General features: G+C 33.4%; 1 protein-coding gene across 5 annotated transcripts in view; it reads left to right on the forward strand.

Annotated features, from left to right (window-relative positions):
- LOC132738682 (ATP-binding cassette sub-family C member 4-like) overlaps nucleotides 1-20,866 on the forward strand; it is a 102,198-nt gene that overhangs the window by 43,905 nt on the left and 37,427 nt on the right. Inside the window, exon 8 of one of the 5 annotated variants that reach the window (XM_060726264.1) lies at nucleotides 7,734-7,983. The exons of 3 other annotated variants lie outside the window; for them this stretch is intronic. In XM_060726264.1, coding sequence (XP_060582247.1) covers nucleotides 7,734-7,983 — 250 coding nt within the window. Of the gene's footprint in view, nucleotides 1-2,526; nucleotides 2,911-7,733; nucleotides 7,984-20,866 lie in introns of those variants that run through there. One more of the 5 variants, XM_060726268.1, reaches the window with a different exon arrangement.

The following is a 20,866-nucleotide window of genomic DNA, read 5'->3' on the forward strand; positions in this document are numbered from 1 at the left end:
ATGAACTCTGTATAGTTTACATAAATATGCTGTAAAAGTTTACATGAACTCTGTATAGTTTACATAAATAGCTTACAGCATTTAACACAAGTACAAACCTGTCTTCAGGTGAGCGGCTTGGTTCCAATGGCACTGTGTATTATTTTCTTTAGTACAAACCCTCTTTTTGTGCTCTAGGCTGTTATAGGCTATGTGTTTGTATGCTTTATTTGGTTTAAATACTGCTAAACAATTTAAGTTTAACATTGAGAAATGTTATTATGCCCCCATTTCGAAGAAAAGGGGGTATATTGCTTTGCACTTGTCGGTCCGTCGGTCCGTTGGTCCGTCGGTCCGTAGACCAAATGGTTTCCGAGTGATAACTAAAGAACCCTTAGGCCTAGGAACTTCAAACTTGGTATGGTGATTGGTCATGACCAGTAGATGACCCCTATTGATTTTGGGGTCAAGGGGTCAAAGGTCAAGGTCACATTGACCTTGTAAGCAAAAACGGTTTCCGATCAATAACTAAAGAACCTTAAGGCCTAGGAACTTCAAACTTGGTATGGTGATTGGCCATGAACAGTAGATGACCCCTATTGATTTTGGGGTCAAGGGGTCAAAGGTCAAGGTCACATTGACCTTGTTAGCAAAAACGGTTTCCGATCAATAACTAAAGAACTTTAAGGCCTAGGAACTTCAAACTTGGTATGGTGATTGGTCATGATCAGTAGATGATCCCTATTGATTTTGGGGTCAAGGGGTCAAAGGTCAAGGTCACATTGACCTTGTAAGCAAAAACGTGTTTCGATCAATAACTAAAGAACTTTAAGGCCTAGGAACTTCAAACCTGGTATGGTGATTGGTCATGATCAGTAGATGACCCCTATTGATTTTGGGGTCAAGGGGTCAAAGGTCAAGGTCACATTGACCTTGTAAGCAATAACAGTTTCCGATCAATAACTAAAAAACTTTAAGGCCTAGGAACTTCAAACTTGGTATGGTGATTGGTCATGATCAGTAGATGACCCCTATTGATTTTGGGGTCAAGGGGTCAAAGGTCAAGGTCACATTGACCTCTTAGGTAAAAACGGTTTCCAATTAATAGCGAAAGAACCCTTAGGCCTAAGGACTTCAAACTTGATATGGTGATTGGTCATGATCAGTAGATGACCCCTATTGAATTTGGGGTCAAGGGGTCAAAGGTCAAGGTCACATTGAACTCTTAGGTAAAAACGGTTTCCGATCAATAACTAAAGACCCCTTAGGCCTAGGAACTTCAAACTTGGTATGGTGATTGGTCATGACCAGTAGATGACCCCTATTGATATTGGGGTTAAGGGGTCAAAGGGCAAGGTCACATTGACCTTGTAGGTAAAAATGCTTTCAAATCAATAACTTAAGAACCCTTTGGCCTAGGAACTTCAAACATGGTATGGTGATTGGTCATGACCAGCAGATGACCTATTGATTTTGGGTCAAGGGGTCAAAGGTCAAGGTCACATTGAGGTTGTATGTTAAAACGGTTTCCGATCAATTAACTAAAAACGCTTAGGCCTAGGAACTTCAAACTTTGTATGATGATTGGTCGTGACCAGCATATGACCCCTATTGAGTTTTGGGTCAAGGGGTCAAAGGTTAAGGTCATGACCAGTAGATACTTGATAACCCTTATTAATTGTTTGATCACTGGGTCAGAAGTCATGCATAATAACCTTATCACATGACTAATTGGCTGCTGATAGGGGGCATACATGTTTTACAAACATATCTTGTTTAAAATTAGATATCCATTATATATATATAGCTTAATTTAAACCTTTTATGGTGATGGTCTTGTAAGGCTTTTGTTGATGGATGTTCAGCATATTCTATTTTATCTTGGATTGTCATCAACTGTATTAGTGTGTCTAAAACTGAAACCTATTGTTGATGGTTTTGTGTGCTTGAATTTTCTAATTGTCTTGTAGGCTGTATTAAATTATAGATACCCAGTTAATTATGATTTTCAAAACTCTCGCATATATTTTCTTGTATAATTATTCCTTAGCAGGAACTGGGATATATAAAGCAATCAGTGAACAGTGTTAACTAAATATTGCTCTGTCAGCTCTTGAGATTTAATTGAACAAAAAAGCAACTCTCAGGGTCCACCTGACATCATTTTTAAACATGTTTAAGATTTTTGGAGACATTTGCTTTAGAATGACATATTTGAGGGGGGGCGTTTGTGGCTGAGTGGTTAAGGTCGTTGACTTCAAATCTCTTGCCTCTTTTCACTGTAGGTTCGAGTCTGTGCAAGCTTCTTCATGGATTATTTTACGTACGAAAGCTATCCAGCTAATTTATAGAATGTCAATTACATTAAATTGGTGATAGTCTGGCCAGTAATTGTAAAGATGTATGCCTCCCAATTCAAGGAATACTAAGGTTTAAATCCTTCTGGGGTCACAACCATGTTTTCAAATATAACACCAGTACTGGTCAGTTCCAGAAAAAGGAATCAAGTGTAGTTGACAAGCTTCAACTCTCGTCACATTTGAGGAACAATAAATATGTTAAAACTATCAAGCTTACTGAATAGGCGGCTGCTTTGAATACCATTGGTGAAGGTAAAGCATTTAAATATTAGCATTCTTCTTCTATATTTTTAGTGTAAAAACCTTGTTATCTATTTCTAGGTCAGAAATGTTAGCAACAAGAAATCTCACTCATATATGGAGTATTTTTGAGATGATAAACTTCAGTGGCAGCCATGTTTGCATGATAGGAGTTTTGATATGTGCGATATTAACTGATAAGCCCATCACCCCTGATTGGGTGTATATTGCTGTGGGTGTGTTCAACCATATAAGGAAAAGTTTGCTAAGATTTACACTAGCTGGGTTTGCCACATCTATACAGGCGCAAGTTAGCATTAAAAGAATTGAGGTAGGATTAGATTTTTATGCTCCCCGAAAAATTTCGGGCGAGCATATAGTCGCCGCCTTGCCCGTCCGTCCGTCCGCTTTTCTTGTCCAGGACATAACTTTGAAACAAGAGATATCAACATGAAACTTTGTAGGTAGATGGATCTCATTGAGTAGGTGTGTAGTGCTCTGCCTTGCCTAATTTTTGAATAATTCCCCTTTGTTTATTTTTACACTTTGAACTTTGTCCGGGACATAACTCTAAAAGAATAAGAGGTATCAACATGAAACTTTGTAGGTAGATAGATCTTATTGAGTAGGTGTGCAGTGCTTAAGAACCATAACTCTGCCTTGCTTAATTTTTGAATTATTCCCCTTTGATTATTTTTACACTTTGAACTTTGTCCGGGACATAACTCTTAAAGTATAAGAGGTATAAACATGAAACTTTGTAGGTAGAAAGATCTCATTGAGTAGGTATTGCAGTGCACAAGATCCGTAACTCTGCCTTGCCTTATTTTTGAATTATTCCCCTTTGTTTATTTTTACACTTTGAACTTTGTCCAGGACATACCTCTAAATGTATAAGAATTATCAACATGAAACTTTGTATGTAGATAGATCTCATTAAGTAGGTTTGCAGTGCACAAGAACAGTAACTATGTCTTGCCTAATTTTGGAGTTGTTGCCCTTTGTTCATTTTTACACTTTGAATTTTACCTGGGACATAACTCTGAAACTATAAGAGATATCATCAGGAAACTTTATAGATAGATAGATCTCATTGAATAGAAGTGCAGTGCAAAAAAAACATAACTCCGCCTTGCCTAATTTTGGTTTTTTTGCCCTTTGTTCATTTTTTTATACTTTCCTGTGTCCAAAACCTTCTCGAGGAGCATCACCCGGTTCAACCGGTTCTTGTAGTATCTGCTCTCACCTGTTTTTTAGTAGAGTTCTACTCCCCCTTGTTTTAGTATTAAATATCCTTTGTATGGTCACCCCATACATTCAAATGGTCAAAGGTTTAGGTTTAGTTGCAAATCTCTCTTCTATTTAAGTGAGCTTTTGTCACTCTCTGTCTATTGTTTGTTGTATATCATTTGACTTTATCAATGTCTTTAAACAACATCTTTGAAAACAATAAAAGTATTTTTAGCAATCTTCACTGGCGTGATTCTTGTGTAGTCCCAAAATTGTTAAGGTAATTTGCATAAGTAGGTCAAAGGGCTATAAATGGGGTTTCAAAAGAAGCAAATTTCAATAATCTTCAGGTCTGATTATAAAAGGTCCAGAGCTTTGAAATTTGGTAACTTCATTTAGATGTCCTCCAGATCTACCAAAGTTGTCCAAATTTTACTTCTCTAAAAACTTCTCTGAAATCCAAAACTTCTCTGAATTCCAAAACTTCTCTGAAATCCAAAACTTCTCTGAATTCCAAAAATTCTCTGAAATCCAAATGGCCAGAGTTGAGATATGTAGCATGAAACATCATCTCTAGGACATCTGCAAAGATTGTTCAAAATATTGCCCTTGTTTCTGTCAATTGGCGCTGCCCTGTGCCTTTGGAGGATCATGTGTTGTCTTTTTGTATATATTATAGTTAAACATTCCAAAGTTACCTCTTTAATAGGTCAAAACTCAACATCACCAAGACCTTTACCACTAAAAACCTGTTCAAACTTTGGGTCAATAGTGTTACATAAACTTATAAAGGAAAAAAATGAATGTAGTTTAATTCAGAAAAGTATTCTAGCTGTTCTTTGCTGTTAAAATTGTGAGACATGAATGTCATTGTGACTTGTTTTGTTGTTTTTTTGCAGGACTTTTAAATTTTTATTGAACTCTGTATAGTTTGTATTAGATTTCTACATTTAACACTAATATTAACCTGTCTTCAGGTGAGAGGCTTGGTGTCAATGGCACTATTAGTGCCTTATACTTTAGTACAAACCATTTCTTGTGCTCCTACTAAAGCTGTTAGGCTCTGTGTTTGTATGCTTTATTTGGTTTATATGCAGCTGGATAATGTAAGTTTAACATTAAGAAATGTTATTTTTTTTTAAAAATCATTAGATATATAGTTTAATTTAAACCTTTTATGGTGATAGTCTTGTAAGGCTTTTGTTTATGGATGTTCAGATGTTTAAATGAAGTGCATTCTATTTTATCTTGGAGGGCGTGTCATCAACTGTTGAACAGTTTAAGTGTTTAGTACTGGTTGTTTTGATTTTGTTTTGTCATCTTCTTGAAAGGGGAATTTTTATTTATTTTTTATGCTTTTGAGCGGAATACTGATTTATCCTTGAAAAATATATTTGATAATTTCACTGTGAAAATACTGATTTTGACACTCACTGATGAAAAAGAATTTCATCTTATGTATGAATAAGAATTTCATCTTGCATAAAAACAAACAAATACATTTTGTATCATTGTGCACTTTTATCAACAAGTGATAAGTTATTGCTATATTTTTTGTTTTTAAGTAAGATGTACTATTTACATATTGCAGGTAGTTAAATATGAATACACTGGGCTTAATCACGCTGGTCTCTCATGAAATATTAAAGGAGCTCAACTGAGGTTCAAAAGCCTAAAAAACATAAAGTTTGAATTATAACTAAGCTGAGGCAGTTAAAACACAAGTACATGTATATGCAAAGTTTATTGATGAAAATTTAATATACTCAGAAATGAATTGAAAATTGTATTTTAAAGTTATTCATGGCTTGATTTGAGTGAAAAGAGTTACAATGCTTATCAGTTTGTTCACCATAAGAATAATTATTCAGACCGCCTACGTGGTCGAGGGGTTAGAGTCGATGACTTCTAATCCAGTTACCTCTCTGGTGTGGGTTTGATCCCCGAGAGATGCTTTGGTAGTTTAGCTCGGAGGAAGGTAGTCTAGTTCTGGTGTAACTCTCCAGGAACGATAAACTACCCACCTATATGACTGAAATACTGTTGGGAAAAGGCGTAAATTATGAAACAAACAAACAAACAGAATAATTATTCTGAAAATATAGAGTGAGTGAATGATCTTAGATTTTGTGCACAAGTTACTGATCTAGACCTACATCAAATAGAACTTGAATTCCCGAAAATTATTTCCAGTTTCATGTCAAACTTTGTGGAGTCCATTTAAACCTAGTTAAAAATGCTTGACCTAATTTCAAGGATGATAATAAATTGTGATATTTTATATTCAAATTCAGGCAATAATAAGAGTCTATAAGTCTTTATAAATTATACTCAATCATGTCCATCCTGAATGTACTTGAATCAACAATTCTTGTTCTGAACTGAAAGTCCTACAACAAAAATGCAATATCAGTTGGCTTTCAACACAATAAAACTGTGATGAAGCAAGTAACGGTTTTCAGAAGGTTTTCTCTACCTGAAAAGTTCAAAAGTCAAAGTAGCTATTACTAGTGGATGGTTACAAATGACTCATTATAATCATTGGGTTATTAAATTTTTTTTTTTTAATTTTCAAATTCAAACTTTTGCCTATTGGTATATTTAATATATCAATGACATGTCATTCATGTTGAAAAAGATCAATTTCAGTAAGTTTATATATATACACCATTTTTTTTAAGGTATTTCAATTTTATTCACAACATTTTGCTTATGAAAAAACTGTATATATACATATATATGCTGAAACCTGTAATCTTTTTTGCTGATAATTGCATTATTTATTTTCAAATTGCTTTTTATAGCTAGGTTGCAGTATGTGTTGCCTTTGATTTTGCGTTCAGCATTGGAGGCAACTATTTATATCAGTTGACAATTGCTGACCGTCAGAAATCATGCATTTGAATATTTTGATTTTGAATGGCAAAAAAAAGCATTTGAAAAATCATGTATTCTTTAACAAACATAGTTTACCCAATAATTTGCCAGTCTCAGAAAAGAAAATTCAAAATAAGCTTAGTGTTCAAGCGTTGTTATTTTATGTAAACAATGGGTCATATAGTTTAAGAATCAAATAAAAGGGACCATGCAAGGATTGGCTGACTATTGTATACTCACATTTTTGGAGCACTGAACAAAAGCTTTCTGTGATCAGCTGAAAAGCTCATTCAAAATCATTTGTCAGCTTTCTTTGAACTTTTCACAGACCTCATTGCTTGATGTTGGTTGCTTCAAAGCTGTGTTTGATATTATTTTACACTGACAGTCACCTAGTAAATTTCTGTACTGTATCGTTACAAGTGTTAAAAAGATCATTAAAGTCATTGATTTTGGAGATAAACATTATTCATTTTATAAATTAGAAAAAAAAATTATCTGCTTCTTTTACCCTGATGATATTACACAATTATTTTTTGTTCTTTAATTAGCATCCTACCTTTTGGGAAAAAAGCAGTTGTTTATCAAAGAATATATATGGTGCATATATACATGTATATTAGGTAAAAATTAGAATGCTTAATTAATTTATATGTAGGTTTGAATAAAAGCATGAGTTTTTACAGACTTAATATAGTTTACACATAGGATTACCATTTAGCAGTTACAGAAGTGTGACCCTGCAATAACTTCTTGAATCAGTTAAAATGCATCTTGCTTTTGGGGTATTCACTCTGGTGTAATATTAGCATAGAAAGAGTGGAATAATAACAAGTTAAGAGGCATGTGCTGTCTTCACATTATATAATCAAGTCTACTTCCTGTTTTCACAAGAAATACTCCATGATAAGATATACAGGCTCACAAGAAAGGTACAGTGATCAGAAGTAGCAGGTACTTGTAATCTCAAGGCATGGTATACATATAATTGTATAGGCTCGCAAGACATGGTACGGTGATTTTCTTTATATACTCTGTTCTTTTCAGAAAAGAACAACGCATAATATGGCGCACAAATAATGTTCAAGGTGTGGTGGCATCAAGTTGGATCTTAGGGCCGCGCCTGATGTATTTCGTTGTGATAGTGACCCATGTCCTCACCTTCGGCTCAATACGCCCAGTACAATTGTACCGAAGTCTGCCGTTACTCTACCTAATTGCTCATGTAATGATGGGAATAGTTTTCCTTGTTGTTCAAAAGTCTAAGGAAGCCCAAGCCTCTGTGAAAAGAATTAGCGTAAGTCATCGTTGCAAGTTGACAGCAGTCCTTATGTAAGTTAACAGCACAACTCATGTAAGTTAACAGTAGAACTCATGTCAGTTAAGAGCCTTACTTGTGTTAATTAACAGCACAACTTATGTAAGTTAACAGCAGAACACATATGAGTTAACAGCAGTACTCGTGTATTTTAACAGCAGAACTCATGTAAGTTAACAGCAAAGCTCATGTGACTTATCTGCAGTATTCATGTGAATTAACAGCAGTACTTATGTGAGTTAACAGCAGTACTTATGTAAGTTAACAGCAGTTCTTATGTAAGTTAACAGCAGTACTTATGTGAGTTAACAGCAGTACTTATGTAAGTTAACAGCAGTTATATGATACGTTAAAGAATTTCTCCATAGAGTTGACAGCAATTCTCATATGAGTGGAAGGAAGTATACCCCCTAATGCATTACCTCCGCTTTGAAGAGTATTCAAATAGGCTAGAATTACTGTCAACTGCATTGAAAGTGTATTTCACTAGAAAAATAGTTTTTATATGTTTGGCTTTTACCATGTTGAAAACATCTTTATTTTCTATAAACTGAAAACAAGTTGTATTTCTGTTGTATTTCTGGACTTCACTTTACCTCTGGATAATGGCTTAATTTTGACTTGTGTACTGAATTTATAGCCTTGACACCTAAGAGACTATATACTGGTATTTGAGTACCATATAATTTAGCTTTTCCCTGCTGGACCATAAAGTGATATGCATTTGCGGCCTGTATAGAGCCAGACCAGCCTGCACATCCCTGCAGCTCTGTATAAGACTGACCTCAAATTTTCATCATTGATAATGGACAGTTCCAAAACTGGAAACTGGACAAGTCCATTTATGTTAATCAGCCAATTAGTGGTTAGTTATTGATTAATTAAAAACTACTGTACTTTACAAACATATTTGTGTTAGCAGTATTTGTGGGGGTTTCCCCCCAAAATATCTTCATAGGAAAATGATGATTTTATTAGAATTAAATCATACATGTATTTTGACAATGAATTTGGAATAAACAATTTAAAAGCAATCATGGAAGAAGTAAATTGTAAAATGGTGTGTATGTGTTTCAGACAAATTGAGTAAATATCTGAAATGGCAAAAATTTATGTTAAACCAGATAAAACCCCGATTTAATGGGAATTTTGCCACAGGTTTATTGATAACTTAAAGAAAATTATCATGTGCTTTGTTGATATTGAAAACAAAGTGCATTGTTGATAAAAAAAAGAACCAACTAAAGATTAAAAAAAATGATGTTGATCATTGATAAAGAAAGCAATGTACATTGTTGATAAAACATAAAAATAATATTGTTAATATAGAAAACAGTGAACATTGTTGATAAAGAAAATGATATGCATTGTTGATAAATAAAAATGAACATTGATGATGAAAAGATGATGTGGATTACTGGTATATAAAAATTAACGTTATTAAATAAACATCATTGATAAAGAAAATGATGAACATTGTTGATATAGAAAACATTGTTCATTGTTGAAGAAGAAAACAATGCACTTTTTTGATAAATAAAAAAAGAGCATTGTAAAATAAAAAATTATTATACTACAATGCAAGAAATATTACTACCTATTTCCATTTTCTTATATGCTTATAAAAAGAGAATTGATAAAAATATGCTGAATTACTACATTAAGCATAGAAGTAATTTTCCAGACATCATTTGGTTAATTGATGTCATATCTGACATCATATGACGTGACGTGTAAGCATTCCTTTTTTAAGTAGTGCATTATACTATCATTTTGTAACGCATTTATGGCAGTCCTACCTATTTGAGCAGGCGATAATGTGAAGCCTGTTAAAATGTGAATAATAAACATCTTATAATTATTCATACTAACCTTTCATTATATAGAAACTGAACAAAATTTAATAGGAAATGGGAAAAATCATATCTTGTATTTTACATAATAATGCAATTTTGCAGCCTAGAATTCGTTTGGAAAAAGAAGACTATTTACATGGGTACTTCGATGATGCTTTCATTGGATGTCTATCCTCGTGTTTTGATGTTCTTCATGATTTTGCCACCAGCACTGTCTGGGATAGCTGTACGACCCACATACTTGTACCCTTGTATACCACTGATATTCCGATTCGTTGAAAATGTTATTCATTATGCAATTTTGTACCAGATGTTCAACATTGCTGAAACAACGGTTGTGTTTAATCGACTAAAGGTATATTTTGAGTTTTGGTGTATTGAAATTGACCTGTAAACAGAACTTCACTTCTGCATAATTGACCTGTTAACAGAACAATACTGCATAATTGACCTGTAAACAGAACAATATTTCTATGTTATTGACCTGTAAACAGAACTGTAATTCATTGTAATTGACCTGTAAACAGAACTGTAATTCAATGTAATTGACCTGTAAACAGAACTATACTTCTGTATAATTGACCTGTAAACAAAACTGTTAGTCAGTGTAATTGACCTGTAAACAAGTCAGTGTAATTGACCTGTAAACAAAACATTACTTCCATATTACTGATCTGAAAAAACCACTATAATGCAGTGTAATTGACCTCACTAAAACAGAAAAATACTTCTACTGTGTAATTGACTTGACAGAGCAATACGTCTGTGTAATTGACCTGTAAACAAAACAATTTTTCAGTGTAATTGACCTGTAAACAGAACAATTCTTCTGCTGTCATACTGACCTATAAACAGAATAATTCTTCTGTGTAATTGACCTGTAAACAGAGCAATTTTTCTGTGGAATTGACCTTTAAACAGAATAATACTTCTGTGTAATTGACCTGTAAACAGAATAATACTTTTGTGAAATTGACCTGTAAACAGAGCAATTCTTCTGTGGAATTGATCTGTAAACAGAATAATACTTCTTTGTAATTGACCTGTAAACAGAATAATAATTTTGTGTAATTGACCTGTAAACAGAGCAATTCTTCTGTGGAATTGACATGTAAACAGAACTGTAATTCAGTGTAATTGACATGTAAACAAAACTTTACTTCTGTATAATAGACCTGTAAACAAAATGTTATTCAGTGTAATTGACCTGTAAACAGAACTTTACTTTTGTATAATTGACCTCAGTAAACAAAAATGTAATTCCGTGTAATTGACCTGTAAACAGAACTTTACTTCTGTGTAATTGACCTAAGTAAACAGAAATGCTTCATTAAACCCTTGCAAGTATCCCAACATATGTACTACAGTTGACTCTCAATAAGTCAAAATCGCTTTACTCAAAATTCCGCGTAAGTCGAAGAATTTCTAAAGTCCCGTCAAATTTCCTTCCTTATCTTTGTATTTTAACTCCGCTTAGGTCAAATTTTGACTTACCGAGACTCCTGTTTAGTCAAAAGGAAAATTTGGTCCCGTCAATTAAAGTCCAACATATTTTCATCTTAATTGGTCGAAGTGTGAAAACAGCCGACTGATCAAAGGTCGGCGACATCAAGTTGAGATGTTGTCACTCGTGATTCACACGTTTCATAGTAATTTTAATTGCCGGTCATCATGTATTATAAGCACGTCGTGAAAGTGGCTTTAATCGGTTTCAGGACTTAATTGATTTTAACAGTTAGATAAGTAAATTAAGATTTAATTGATTTAATTGTGCTAGCCTAGGTATTGATGTGTGTTTTCAACGTAAATGCCATTTTTATAATTAATTTTCCGTCATATTGCATACATTAATATGTACTTCAGGTTCAAGATAGTTGCTAATTTCGTTTTCGTCCGATGATCAATTTACTTCAAACATTAGATAAATTGTTGTTGAAATAAATGTGTTATTGTGCTTTTATTGTAATGATTTATCATGAGTACGTATTAAAAGCATGTGCATTACTGATGAATACTGACAAACTTGCATTTATGTCATTGCTACGAATGCTTGAGTTTATATTTCACTATTAAATTTTGAATAATATATTTTTGTTCATTTATAATTTGTATTTGTAAGTGATTTACAGTCATTTCAACGGTTAAATATTGCAGCATTGCCGCTATCAACAATAACAAACCTACTTCTTTGCACATTCAATCAGGTACATGTATATACATGTACGGATGTCAACGTAATGGCGGCAGATCCACGTTACTGGAATTCCGTTTCTCTCGAAGTAAAATGCCCATTTCCTTGGATTTCGAGTTATCGAGAGTCAACTGTACTTATAGATATTATACTTGAAAAAATCTGTATTGTTTTAATTATTATGTTCATATTTGTCACCTTTGAGATTAATAAAAGTTATACTTTTTAGTGCTCTTCAGAAAGTTTAATTTTTGTTGAAAGGGATTTTTCATCTCCTTGTGTGTCACAAAAATAATTTATTACAAAATTGAAAATACAAGTCATCCTTGTAGAATGTTACCCAGTTCCTGAGTATACCAATGCCTGTGTTTTCATATGTAGTACTGTTTTGATGACAGTGTTGATAGATATTGGCAAGGGCTTTGTTTTATTGAGCGTAGATTATCCTTGTTGAGCCTCTTTGAACACACCTCTCTTATGTTGATCTTTCTTACCTTCATATTCTATTCCAAATGTGATTATTTTATAGGATTTAGTGCAATAAAAAAGGATTGTCTTATAAACTCACAAACCCGTTTCCCTGATGTTTTTCGAGTGATCACACTTAGATTAGTACTCATATTCACCATTTTCCTTCCAACCAAGCATGAAAATAGGAGCAAACATTTCTTGAATGTATCAAATTTTTGCAATTTTGCAGCCTTGAATTCGTTTGGAAACTGAAGACAAAATACATGGGCTCCTCGATGATGATTTCGTTTGATGTTTACCCTCGTCTTTTGACGTTCTTCATGGTTCTTCCACCAGCACTTTATGGGATAAGTCTGCGCCCGGTGTACCTGTACCCGTGTATTCCACTGATATACAGATTTGTTGAAGCTGTTATACATCGTACAATATTGTACCAGATGTTTAACATTGCAGAAACAAATGTTGTGTTGAATCGGCTTGAGGTAATCAAATGTTGTGTTGAATCGGCTTGAGGTATTCTTTGGAGACTGAGTGTATTCTGTAGATAGACCAATTAATTTTACTTTGCTAGCTTAGGTATCAGAATATTGAGGTACACCTGACTTAATTGTGAAAATAGTGTATGAATTTTATCCTCCCCCGACCCCCGCCCCCCCCTGAAAGAAGTGGCGGTATATTGTTTTGCACATGTCGGTTGGTCCATCTGTCACAATGATCTTGACTGAAATTATGGTTTTTGACCAATAACTTAACCACCAATGGGTCTTTTGTGCACAAACATCATAGGTGCATTGGTCTTGGGCAGTAAAGGACCCCTTTTGAATTTTGAGGAAAGGGCTCAAAGGTCAAGGACACTGACCTTGGCAGACAAAACGGTTTCCTAGCAACATTGTATGCAACTTCTGACATCCTGATGAGGGGGGCATGCATGTGTTACAAACATCTCTTGTTCTCCTTTCAAGTCTGTACTGACTGATTATATAAACCATAATCAGATGGCATGGATAATGTTTGGAGATAAACAAGAAACACAATTTCAAATACAAATTTATGGAGAATTTTAATTTTGAATCGTGATGTAACATAATAAATCATTTTACGTAAACAAATTAAGGTTTTCTTTTGTACCTTTTATCTACTGGAACTGAAAGTGATTAGCCTTTTGCACTAGTAAAAATTTAGATACAAAGGCAGCAGGATTAGAGTTAAAATGCTCATAAAAGTAAAAATAAAATTGATCCTTGCAGAATCTACTTAACTAAGGGCATTTATATTTACTCAGCTCACCTGTATGTATCTTGTTATTTTCCTATTATCTCAAGTAAATTTTTATTGCAATATATGCTGTCCATCTTTTCATGCACATGTATGAAATGAACTCCACTGAGGTCCAAAAGCCTAAAAACATAAAATTTTATTTTCTTACATAGATAAGCTATGATTAAAACAGAAAGAAACACAAAAGTTAATTAAAGATTAATTGAAAACCATCATTGAGCCGTGTCACGACAAAACCAACATAATGCGTTTGCGACCAGCTTGGATCCAGACCAGCCTGCGCATCTGCGCAGTCTGATCAGGATACATGCTTTTCGCTTACCAACTCTATTATAAGTGGAGAAACTGACAGCGAACAGCATGGATCCTGATCAGACTGCACAGATGCGCAGGCTGGTCTGGATCCATGCTGGTCACAAACCCATTATGTTGGTTTTTGTCGTGACACGGCTCATAATTTTGTGCTATCTCAGTCTGATTTGGATTATTAATTATTCTGAAAAATGAATGAGTGAATGATCTGAAATTTTACACACAAGTTTTTCTTGTAGATCTTCTACATCAAATGGAACATTAATCTCGAAAAAAATTATTTCCAGTTCTGTCACATTATAAAACCTCAAACCCTTTAATTGTGAATATCCATATTGTGTGCATTGTTCAGAAGCTATGGCTGCTAGTACTTTGTCTTGCATGAAATGTTATACTTGAGATATCCTGCTCTATGTATAAATACAATGTAACCCCCCCCCCCCCATACATTTAAGTCTGTGTTTGATTTTCAGAGAGGTGATTTGAAGACTATCATAATTATGTATTGGTTGATTTTATATGTTGTTAGAATTGCAGCAGGAATTGGTTCTAGAGACAATGGTCTTTTCATGTGAGAAAATTGTGATTTCTTTTAGGGATGTGCTTGAAATTTTAATGGTGCAAATAAAAATGAAATTGAAAATTTGTTTTATTACTTTTGCAGGAATAAAATCTTAATTACGACTTGTGTTTCTTGAAAAAAAAACAACTTTGCGGTTTGGTATAGGCATGTCTTTTACATTGATTTGATTTTTACAGGTCTGAATATAAAACAGTTCTGAACAAGTCATTGCTCCAAGTTAACACAGTTATATCATTTGATGTGACAACACGATTGATAATTCGATGGCTGAACGCAATACTGGTCTAACTTGATTTTTTTTTAAAAATGACTTTTTTGCATTTTTTAGCCTAATTGCATGAAACACATCAGTAAATAAAATATTAGAAATAATTGGGAAATTTTATGGGTTTTATTTACCACTTGGCATTTTGCTCTATCTCAAATGTGAGTATAACTTAAATGCAACAGAGAGCTAACTCAAGTTAGAACTGTGTTGCATTAATTAAAATTTACTTATTGGATAATAACACTGTACTTACTCCAGTTAGCACAGTGCTGTTGTTTAATTTCAATACAATAAACATCAGTATTGTTGTATTTGCAGATATTAAGTTAGGTCTGGCATATTCATAAATACTTATTTCTACATTTTACCCATTTTTGTTGCCAAAATTGCAGAATTGTAAATCCAAGACTCTTAATTAATTCTATTTTGTTTTCAAGGAACATTTAGTTTAAAATTGCTATATTATCTCTTACATAATCATATAAGATTGAAATAAAAAATAATAGCAAATTAACCTTTCAAAAAGTTTTTATTATAATATTTAACTCATGTAATTCACTGTTGATGCAAATTATTTACAAGAAAATTTGTGTTGTTTTTCTGTTGTTTTTTTTAATCATAGTGATCTATTATGGTAATACTGATGAAACAAGATCTCCCACCCTCTAAAAATTTCAAGATTTTATAATTATTTAATACAATTTGCTTCTTCTTAAACGGACTCCTTTATTTTGACATCATGGGACTGAAAATATATTTTTGAGATTTTATTACGTACAATTTGATGAAGGTCTGGACAAATAACTTGTGGTGTTAAAACATTCAGATTATTTGTTAGTTTTTTCCCGAGCAATTATTGTGAACTATAAAAATGACTGGATATTGAAAAGCATATTAATGCAGCTTTAAACTCAAATTAGATACTAATAGAACCATGATAAAATTTACAATTTCATGTTAAGTATAATTTCGTTATATCTCATGTATCTTTTAGCTTATGTGGCCCAAGTTGATTCATTTCAGAAATTCAAATCTGAAGTTTTTATGCTTTTGGACCTCAGTGAAGTATCTGTATGCATATTAGGCTTGTAATCATTTAAATAAATTTTTTGGTTTGTTTGGTTTTAGAGCGCACCAACACAATTGAGGTCCTATGTCGCTGAAACAGGAAAGATTTTTTCTTGCATATCAGATAGGATTATCTACTGTTTACACCGGTGCTAGAAAAAGCCTGTCTAACATCCCCCATGTAGGACAAGTCAATGTTTTTAAATGATGTCATTCCATAGCGCCTTTTATGAATGAATTGCGTTCGAAAGATGACATCATTTTGCCTTAACAAATGAAGTTGTAAAGTCATACGCTACTATACGAGAAAAGTGCTAAATGAAAGTTTTAGTTATCGTAATTTCTTTACGAAATATCACTAATATGTAATATGCGAGAAAAAAAATCAAACACAAGCTGTTGTCACAGACAAGAATATCTTGCTCTCAGGTAACTGTGTAACGGAAACTCGGCAGTCTCTTTACCAGTCAAGTTAGATATTCCAGTCTGTACCGGCAGCCGGTGTGAATTCCTTATAGGCTAAGTTAATTCCTTATAAGTTAACCTGGGGTGTTACAAACATGAAGCAACAGAACTTGGGTACTTGAGGTCTTCCTCCACTGGGAAAGCTGGAGTATTGCCATAAAACCTCTACTGTGTAAGTGAGACATAAAACCCAACAAGAAAAGAAATGTTTAAAAAAAAAGGGGGGACAATGCTGGTGATATATTATATTTAGTGGGGCCAATGCTGATAAAGAGGGTAATAGTGGAGACAATGCTTTCTGAATCATAGATGGGACAATGATGGTGACATCATAGTAAATGGGGACAAAACTGGTGATATCATAGTAAATGGGGACAATGCTGGTGATGAGGGTTAGTTTGGACAATGCTGATGATATTATAGTAAGTGAGAACAATGCTGGAAAATATGAGTGTTTAAGTGGGGACAGTCTGACACTGTTACTGATATTTTAGTTAGTGGGGACAATGCAGGTATATATAAGGGTTAGTGGGGACAATACTGGTGATATTATAATTGTAGTTAGAGGGGAATATGCTGGTTATGTAAGTGCTGAGGATGACAATGCTGGTGATAAAAGTGTGATTGATGACAAAACTAATGTAATGAGGTCTAATTTGGTGGCAATGCTGCTTATATAGGTGGTGAGGAAGATAATGGTGGTGAGATGAGTACTCAGAATAGTAATGTTGGTTAATAAGGGCTAGTGGAGACAATGCTGTTTATATAAGAGCCAAGAATGATGATGGTGATAAAAATGCTGTTAATCAATTTGAAGGTGAAATTAGGGTTTTTGATATCATTATGCTGGTAATGAGTGCTGGCAAGAAGGGAATGGTTAAAATTAAAGTTTATGTAATATAGAAAATAGTTATTAAATGGGGAAAATATTAGATAAAAAAGTAAGAATGATAATAGATAAAAGAAAAATGTAATGAATTACTGTAATAGGAATATGGGAAAAAATTATGTTTAAAAATCTGACAAAAAATTGAGTATAACAGATGATGACAAAGGATTTGAGGTGGACAAAGCTTTAGATACAAGTGCCATGCCAATTAAATTACAAAGAGAGGCAAAAGTTTTTTCTTTGGCAACTTGGAGAGATCAGCTTAGTTTATGCAAAATGTTCCTAAACATTTTACTTGAAATCCTGACTATATAAATAAACTTGAAAATATAAATGAAGATCCAATAGGCAAACATTTGATTCATTTTGAATAAAATTGCCAGTGTTTTCTAAGAGTTGCAAGTTTTATATACATGCTTCTATTTTTCAGTTATGAGTATGTGCTTCAATTTAATGTTACATTGAATAATGCTTTATAAAAAAAAATCTGATCTTGTCTTCAAACCATTCAATCCAAACTGAAACTTTATAATTAGATTTTTTTTAAAACTTATAATTATGTAATAAAACAATTGACTATTTTAAGATTGTCTGATTTCTAATATATGATGCAAATATTTGTCAATTTTGTATTAATTAACATGTCAATCTAAAAAAATTGTTTTCTTTTAAAAACATACTAAAATATGGTTAAAGTTACAGCTGTTTTCTATTATATCATCTTATTTTTTCAAACATAGCACTAATTTATTATACTTTTGGCCTTGTTGAACCCATTTTGTAAATGCAACATAGGGCTAAGTCAAGTTAGACCAGTTTTGCTGAAAATCTGTTATTGAAATTTTGTGATTTATACATGGAAAACTGATCTAACTCATATCTTTTCAAATATCTTTTTTATTTAACAATAATAATTTATGAAACTCCTTTTAACTGAAATTTTAACTTTTATGGATATAAAGATCTAAAAATAATAACAAAAATGTCCAATTTATAGAATTGATGAAGTTTTTATAGCCTCCTTGAAATTTTGTAAATATCAAGTTAGACCAGTGTTGCGTTCAGCCATCGAATTGTGCTTATTGCCATATTTGCTTCTCTTGTGTTTAAAATGCAACCTCTGCAGACCAGCTTGGGGTTTTACTGCTATTTTCCTTAATTTTTTCTTTTTTGTGAAAATCCTGGTTTGGAGAAAGCATTTTTTACCCGTCCCCTTTTTACTGCAAAATCAGGGTGAAAGGCTGGGGGGAAAATTTTAGGGAATGAAAAGGGAAAGTTAGCTTTATGATAAAATTTTTTTTTTTTAGGGGGGTTTTTTTGGGGTGGTTCTTTCTTGTGGTTTATGGGTTTTGAACTTTTACCCATTTAGGGGGGATAGGGGTATGCGGCCGAAAGCTCAGTCAGTTTGAGCCCGGTTTTCATTATTCTGAGGGGCCTGGGTTCGAGGGCCCGTTAGGGTGCACATTTTTTTCAACCTGAAACAAAGTTTCCTTTTAAATTTTCGTTTTACAAAAATTAAGATGGGGCAAAAAACCTATATGATGAATTTCTATTAAAAGGGGGCAAAAATTTTTTCCCTTTGAAAAAAAGGAAGGGCGAAAATAAAAATCCTAAAAATTATGTAAAAGACCCCAAAAAAATAATAATTTAAAGAAAAATTTAAAAAAAATAGCAATATCAGCAAAAAAGCAAGCCAAAAAATTTTTAAACCCTACCTTTTTGAAGAAAAAAAGGAGCTATTCCCAAGCCCGTTGGCCAACAATTTTTTTTATTTTAAAAGGATTTTCTTTTATTCCCTTTAAGGGCCACAAAGTTTGTTTGTGGAACTTGACCCTTTAAAATATAAAAGACCCTTTACTTCCCAAAGTCAAATGTTTTTCCCTTTTGCTATAATTGGGTATTACTTAACACATTACTGCATAAGCATTTTGTGAAAAATGGCTGTTTTCATTGAAAAGTCTCCCGTTACAAGTTCAAATTGCTATAAAACTATGAAAACTGCTTCAATACTAATCAAACATGGCACAAATGTTGACTGGACCAGTCACTTTGTAACAACGTGCTCAGTCTTAAATTTCCTGTTACCATGGCAACGAGGGGACATCTCAAAATTGCCAAAAATCACTATTTTGCGTTTGATTTTTTCAATCAAAATTGATTTCAAAGTTCTGCAACTTCTCAATGGATTAAGATAGAGTCAAAGGCTTTTCAGCGTTGGTTACATGTTACCTTATGATCGATCTTGGGTCATTTTTAGCCTCTCACAAGTCCAAAATTTTCTTGGCGATGAGGGGGACTACCGCCCCCCTTCAAACCCCTCAAACAGAAGGGGGCAAATCCACCTTCTGGCACCCCCTGATGTATCTTTTAGAAAGGGGGCGAGCCGAAAAAGTGGTCACTTTTTTTAAACAACATTTCTCAAACAAAAACTAGTGTTGGGGGCCTAAATAAGGCATTTTTTCACCATTTGAGACAACAGAAAAATTGGGGGTGGGTGAAAAAGGCATTAAAAGGCGTGTATATCGTGTAATGGGTTAACAGAAAATGATGAAAATACCTGAAATTACCCAAAATCTTGTTTTTCGATGGTTAAACATGGCCTAACATATATATTTGAAGAAAAATTGTTGTTTTTTTGTAGAATTTTTTATTTTTTTCATTAGCCCATTACTGCATGAGCATTTTGTGAAAAATGGCTGTTTTCATTGGAAAGTCTCCCGTTACAAGTTCAAATTGCTATAAAACAATGAAAACTGCTTCAATACTAATCAAACTTGGCACAAATGTTGACTGGACTATTGACTTTGTAACAATGTGCTCAGTCTTAAATTTCCTGTTACCATGGCAACGAGGGGACATCTCAAAATTGCCAAAAATCACTATTTTGCGTTTGATTTTTTCAATCAAAATTGATTTCAAAGTTCTGCAACTTCTCAATGGATTAAGATAGAGTCATTTTTAGCCTCTCACAAGTCCAAAATTTTCTTGGCGATGAGGGGGACTTAGCCGCCCCCTTCAAACCCTCCAAACAGAAGGGTGCACATCCCCCTTCTGGCAACCCCCTGATGTATCTTTTGGATAGGGGGTGGCCCGAAAAAGTGGTCACTTTTTTAAACAACATTTTTCAAACAAAAACTAGTGTTGGGGGGCTAAATAAGGCAATTTTTCACCATTTGAGACAACAGAAAAGGGGGAGGGTGAAAAAGGCATTAAAAGGGGGTATATCGTGTAATGGGTTAAAGTAATGAATGTATTATCTTCATATTTGGTTACAACAATTCTTGGGACAATATATTGAAGAAAATTTGATTTAACTTGACCTTAAATTGACCTTGACACTAAAGGTCAAATTAGTGAATTTTGCTTCAATTGGCCTTAACTTTAATGTTCATAATTTATAGATTTGACTTATAATTGGAACAAAACTGACATATTAATAATTGAGACATGACATTGACCTATTAAAGACCTTGACCATCAA

This window comes from Ruditapes philippinarum, unplaced genomic scaffold, assembly GCF_026571515.1.
Source record: "Ruditapes philippinarum isolate M1 unplaced genomic scaffold, ASM2657151v2 ctg4207_1_1_1_1, whole genome shotgun sequence".
NCBI classification, from domain to species: Eukaryota; Metazoa; Mollusca; class Bivalvia; order Venerida; family Veneridae; genus Ruditapes; species Ruditapes philippinarum.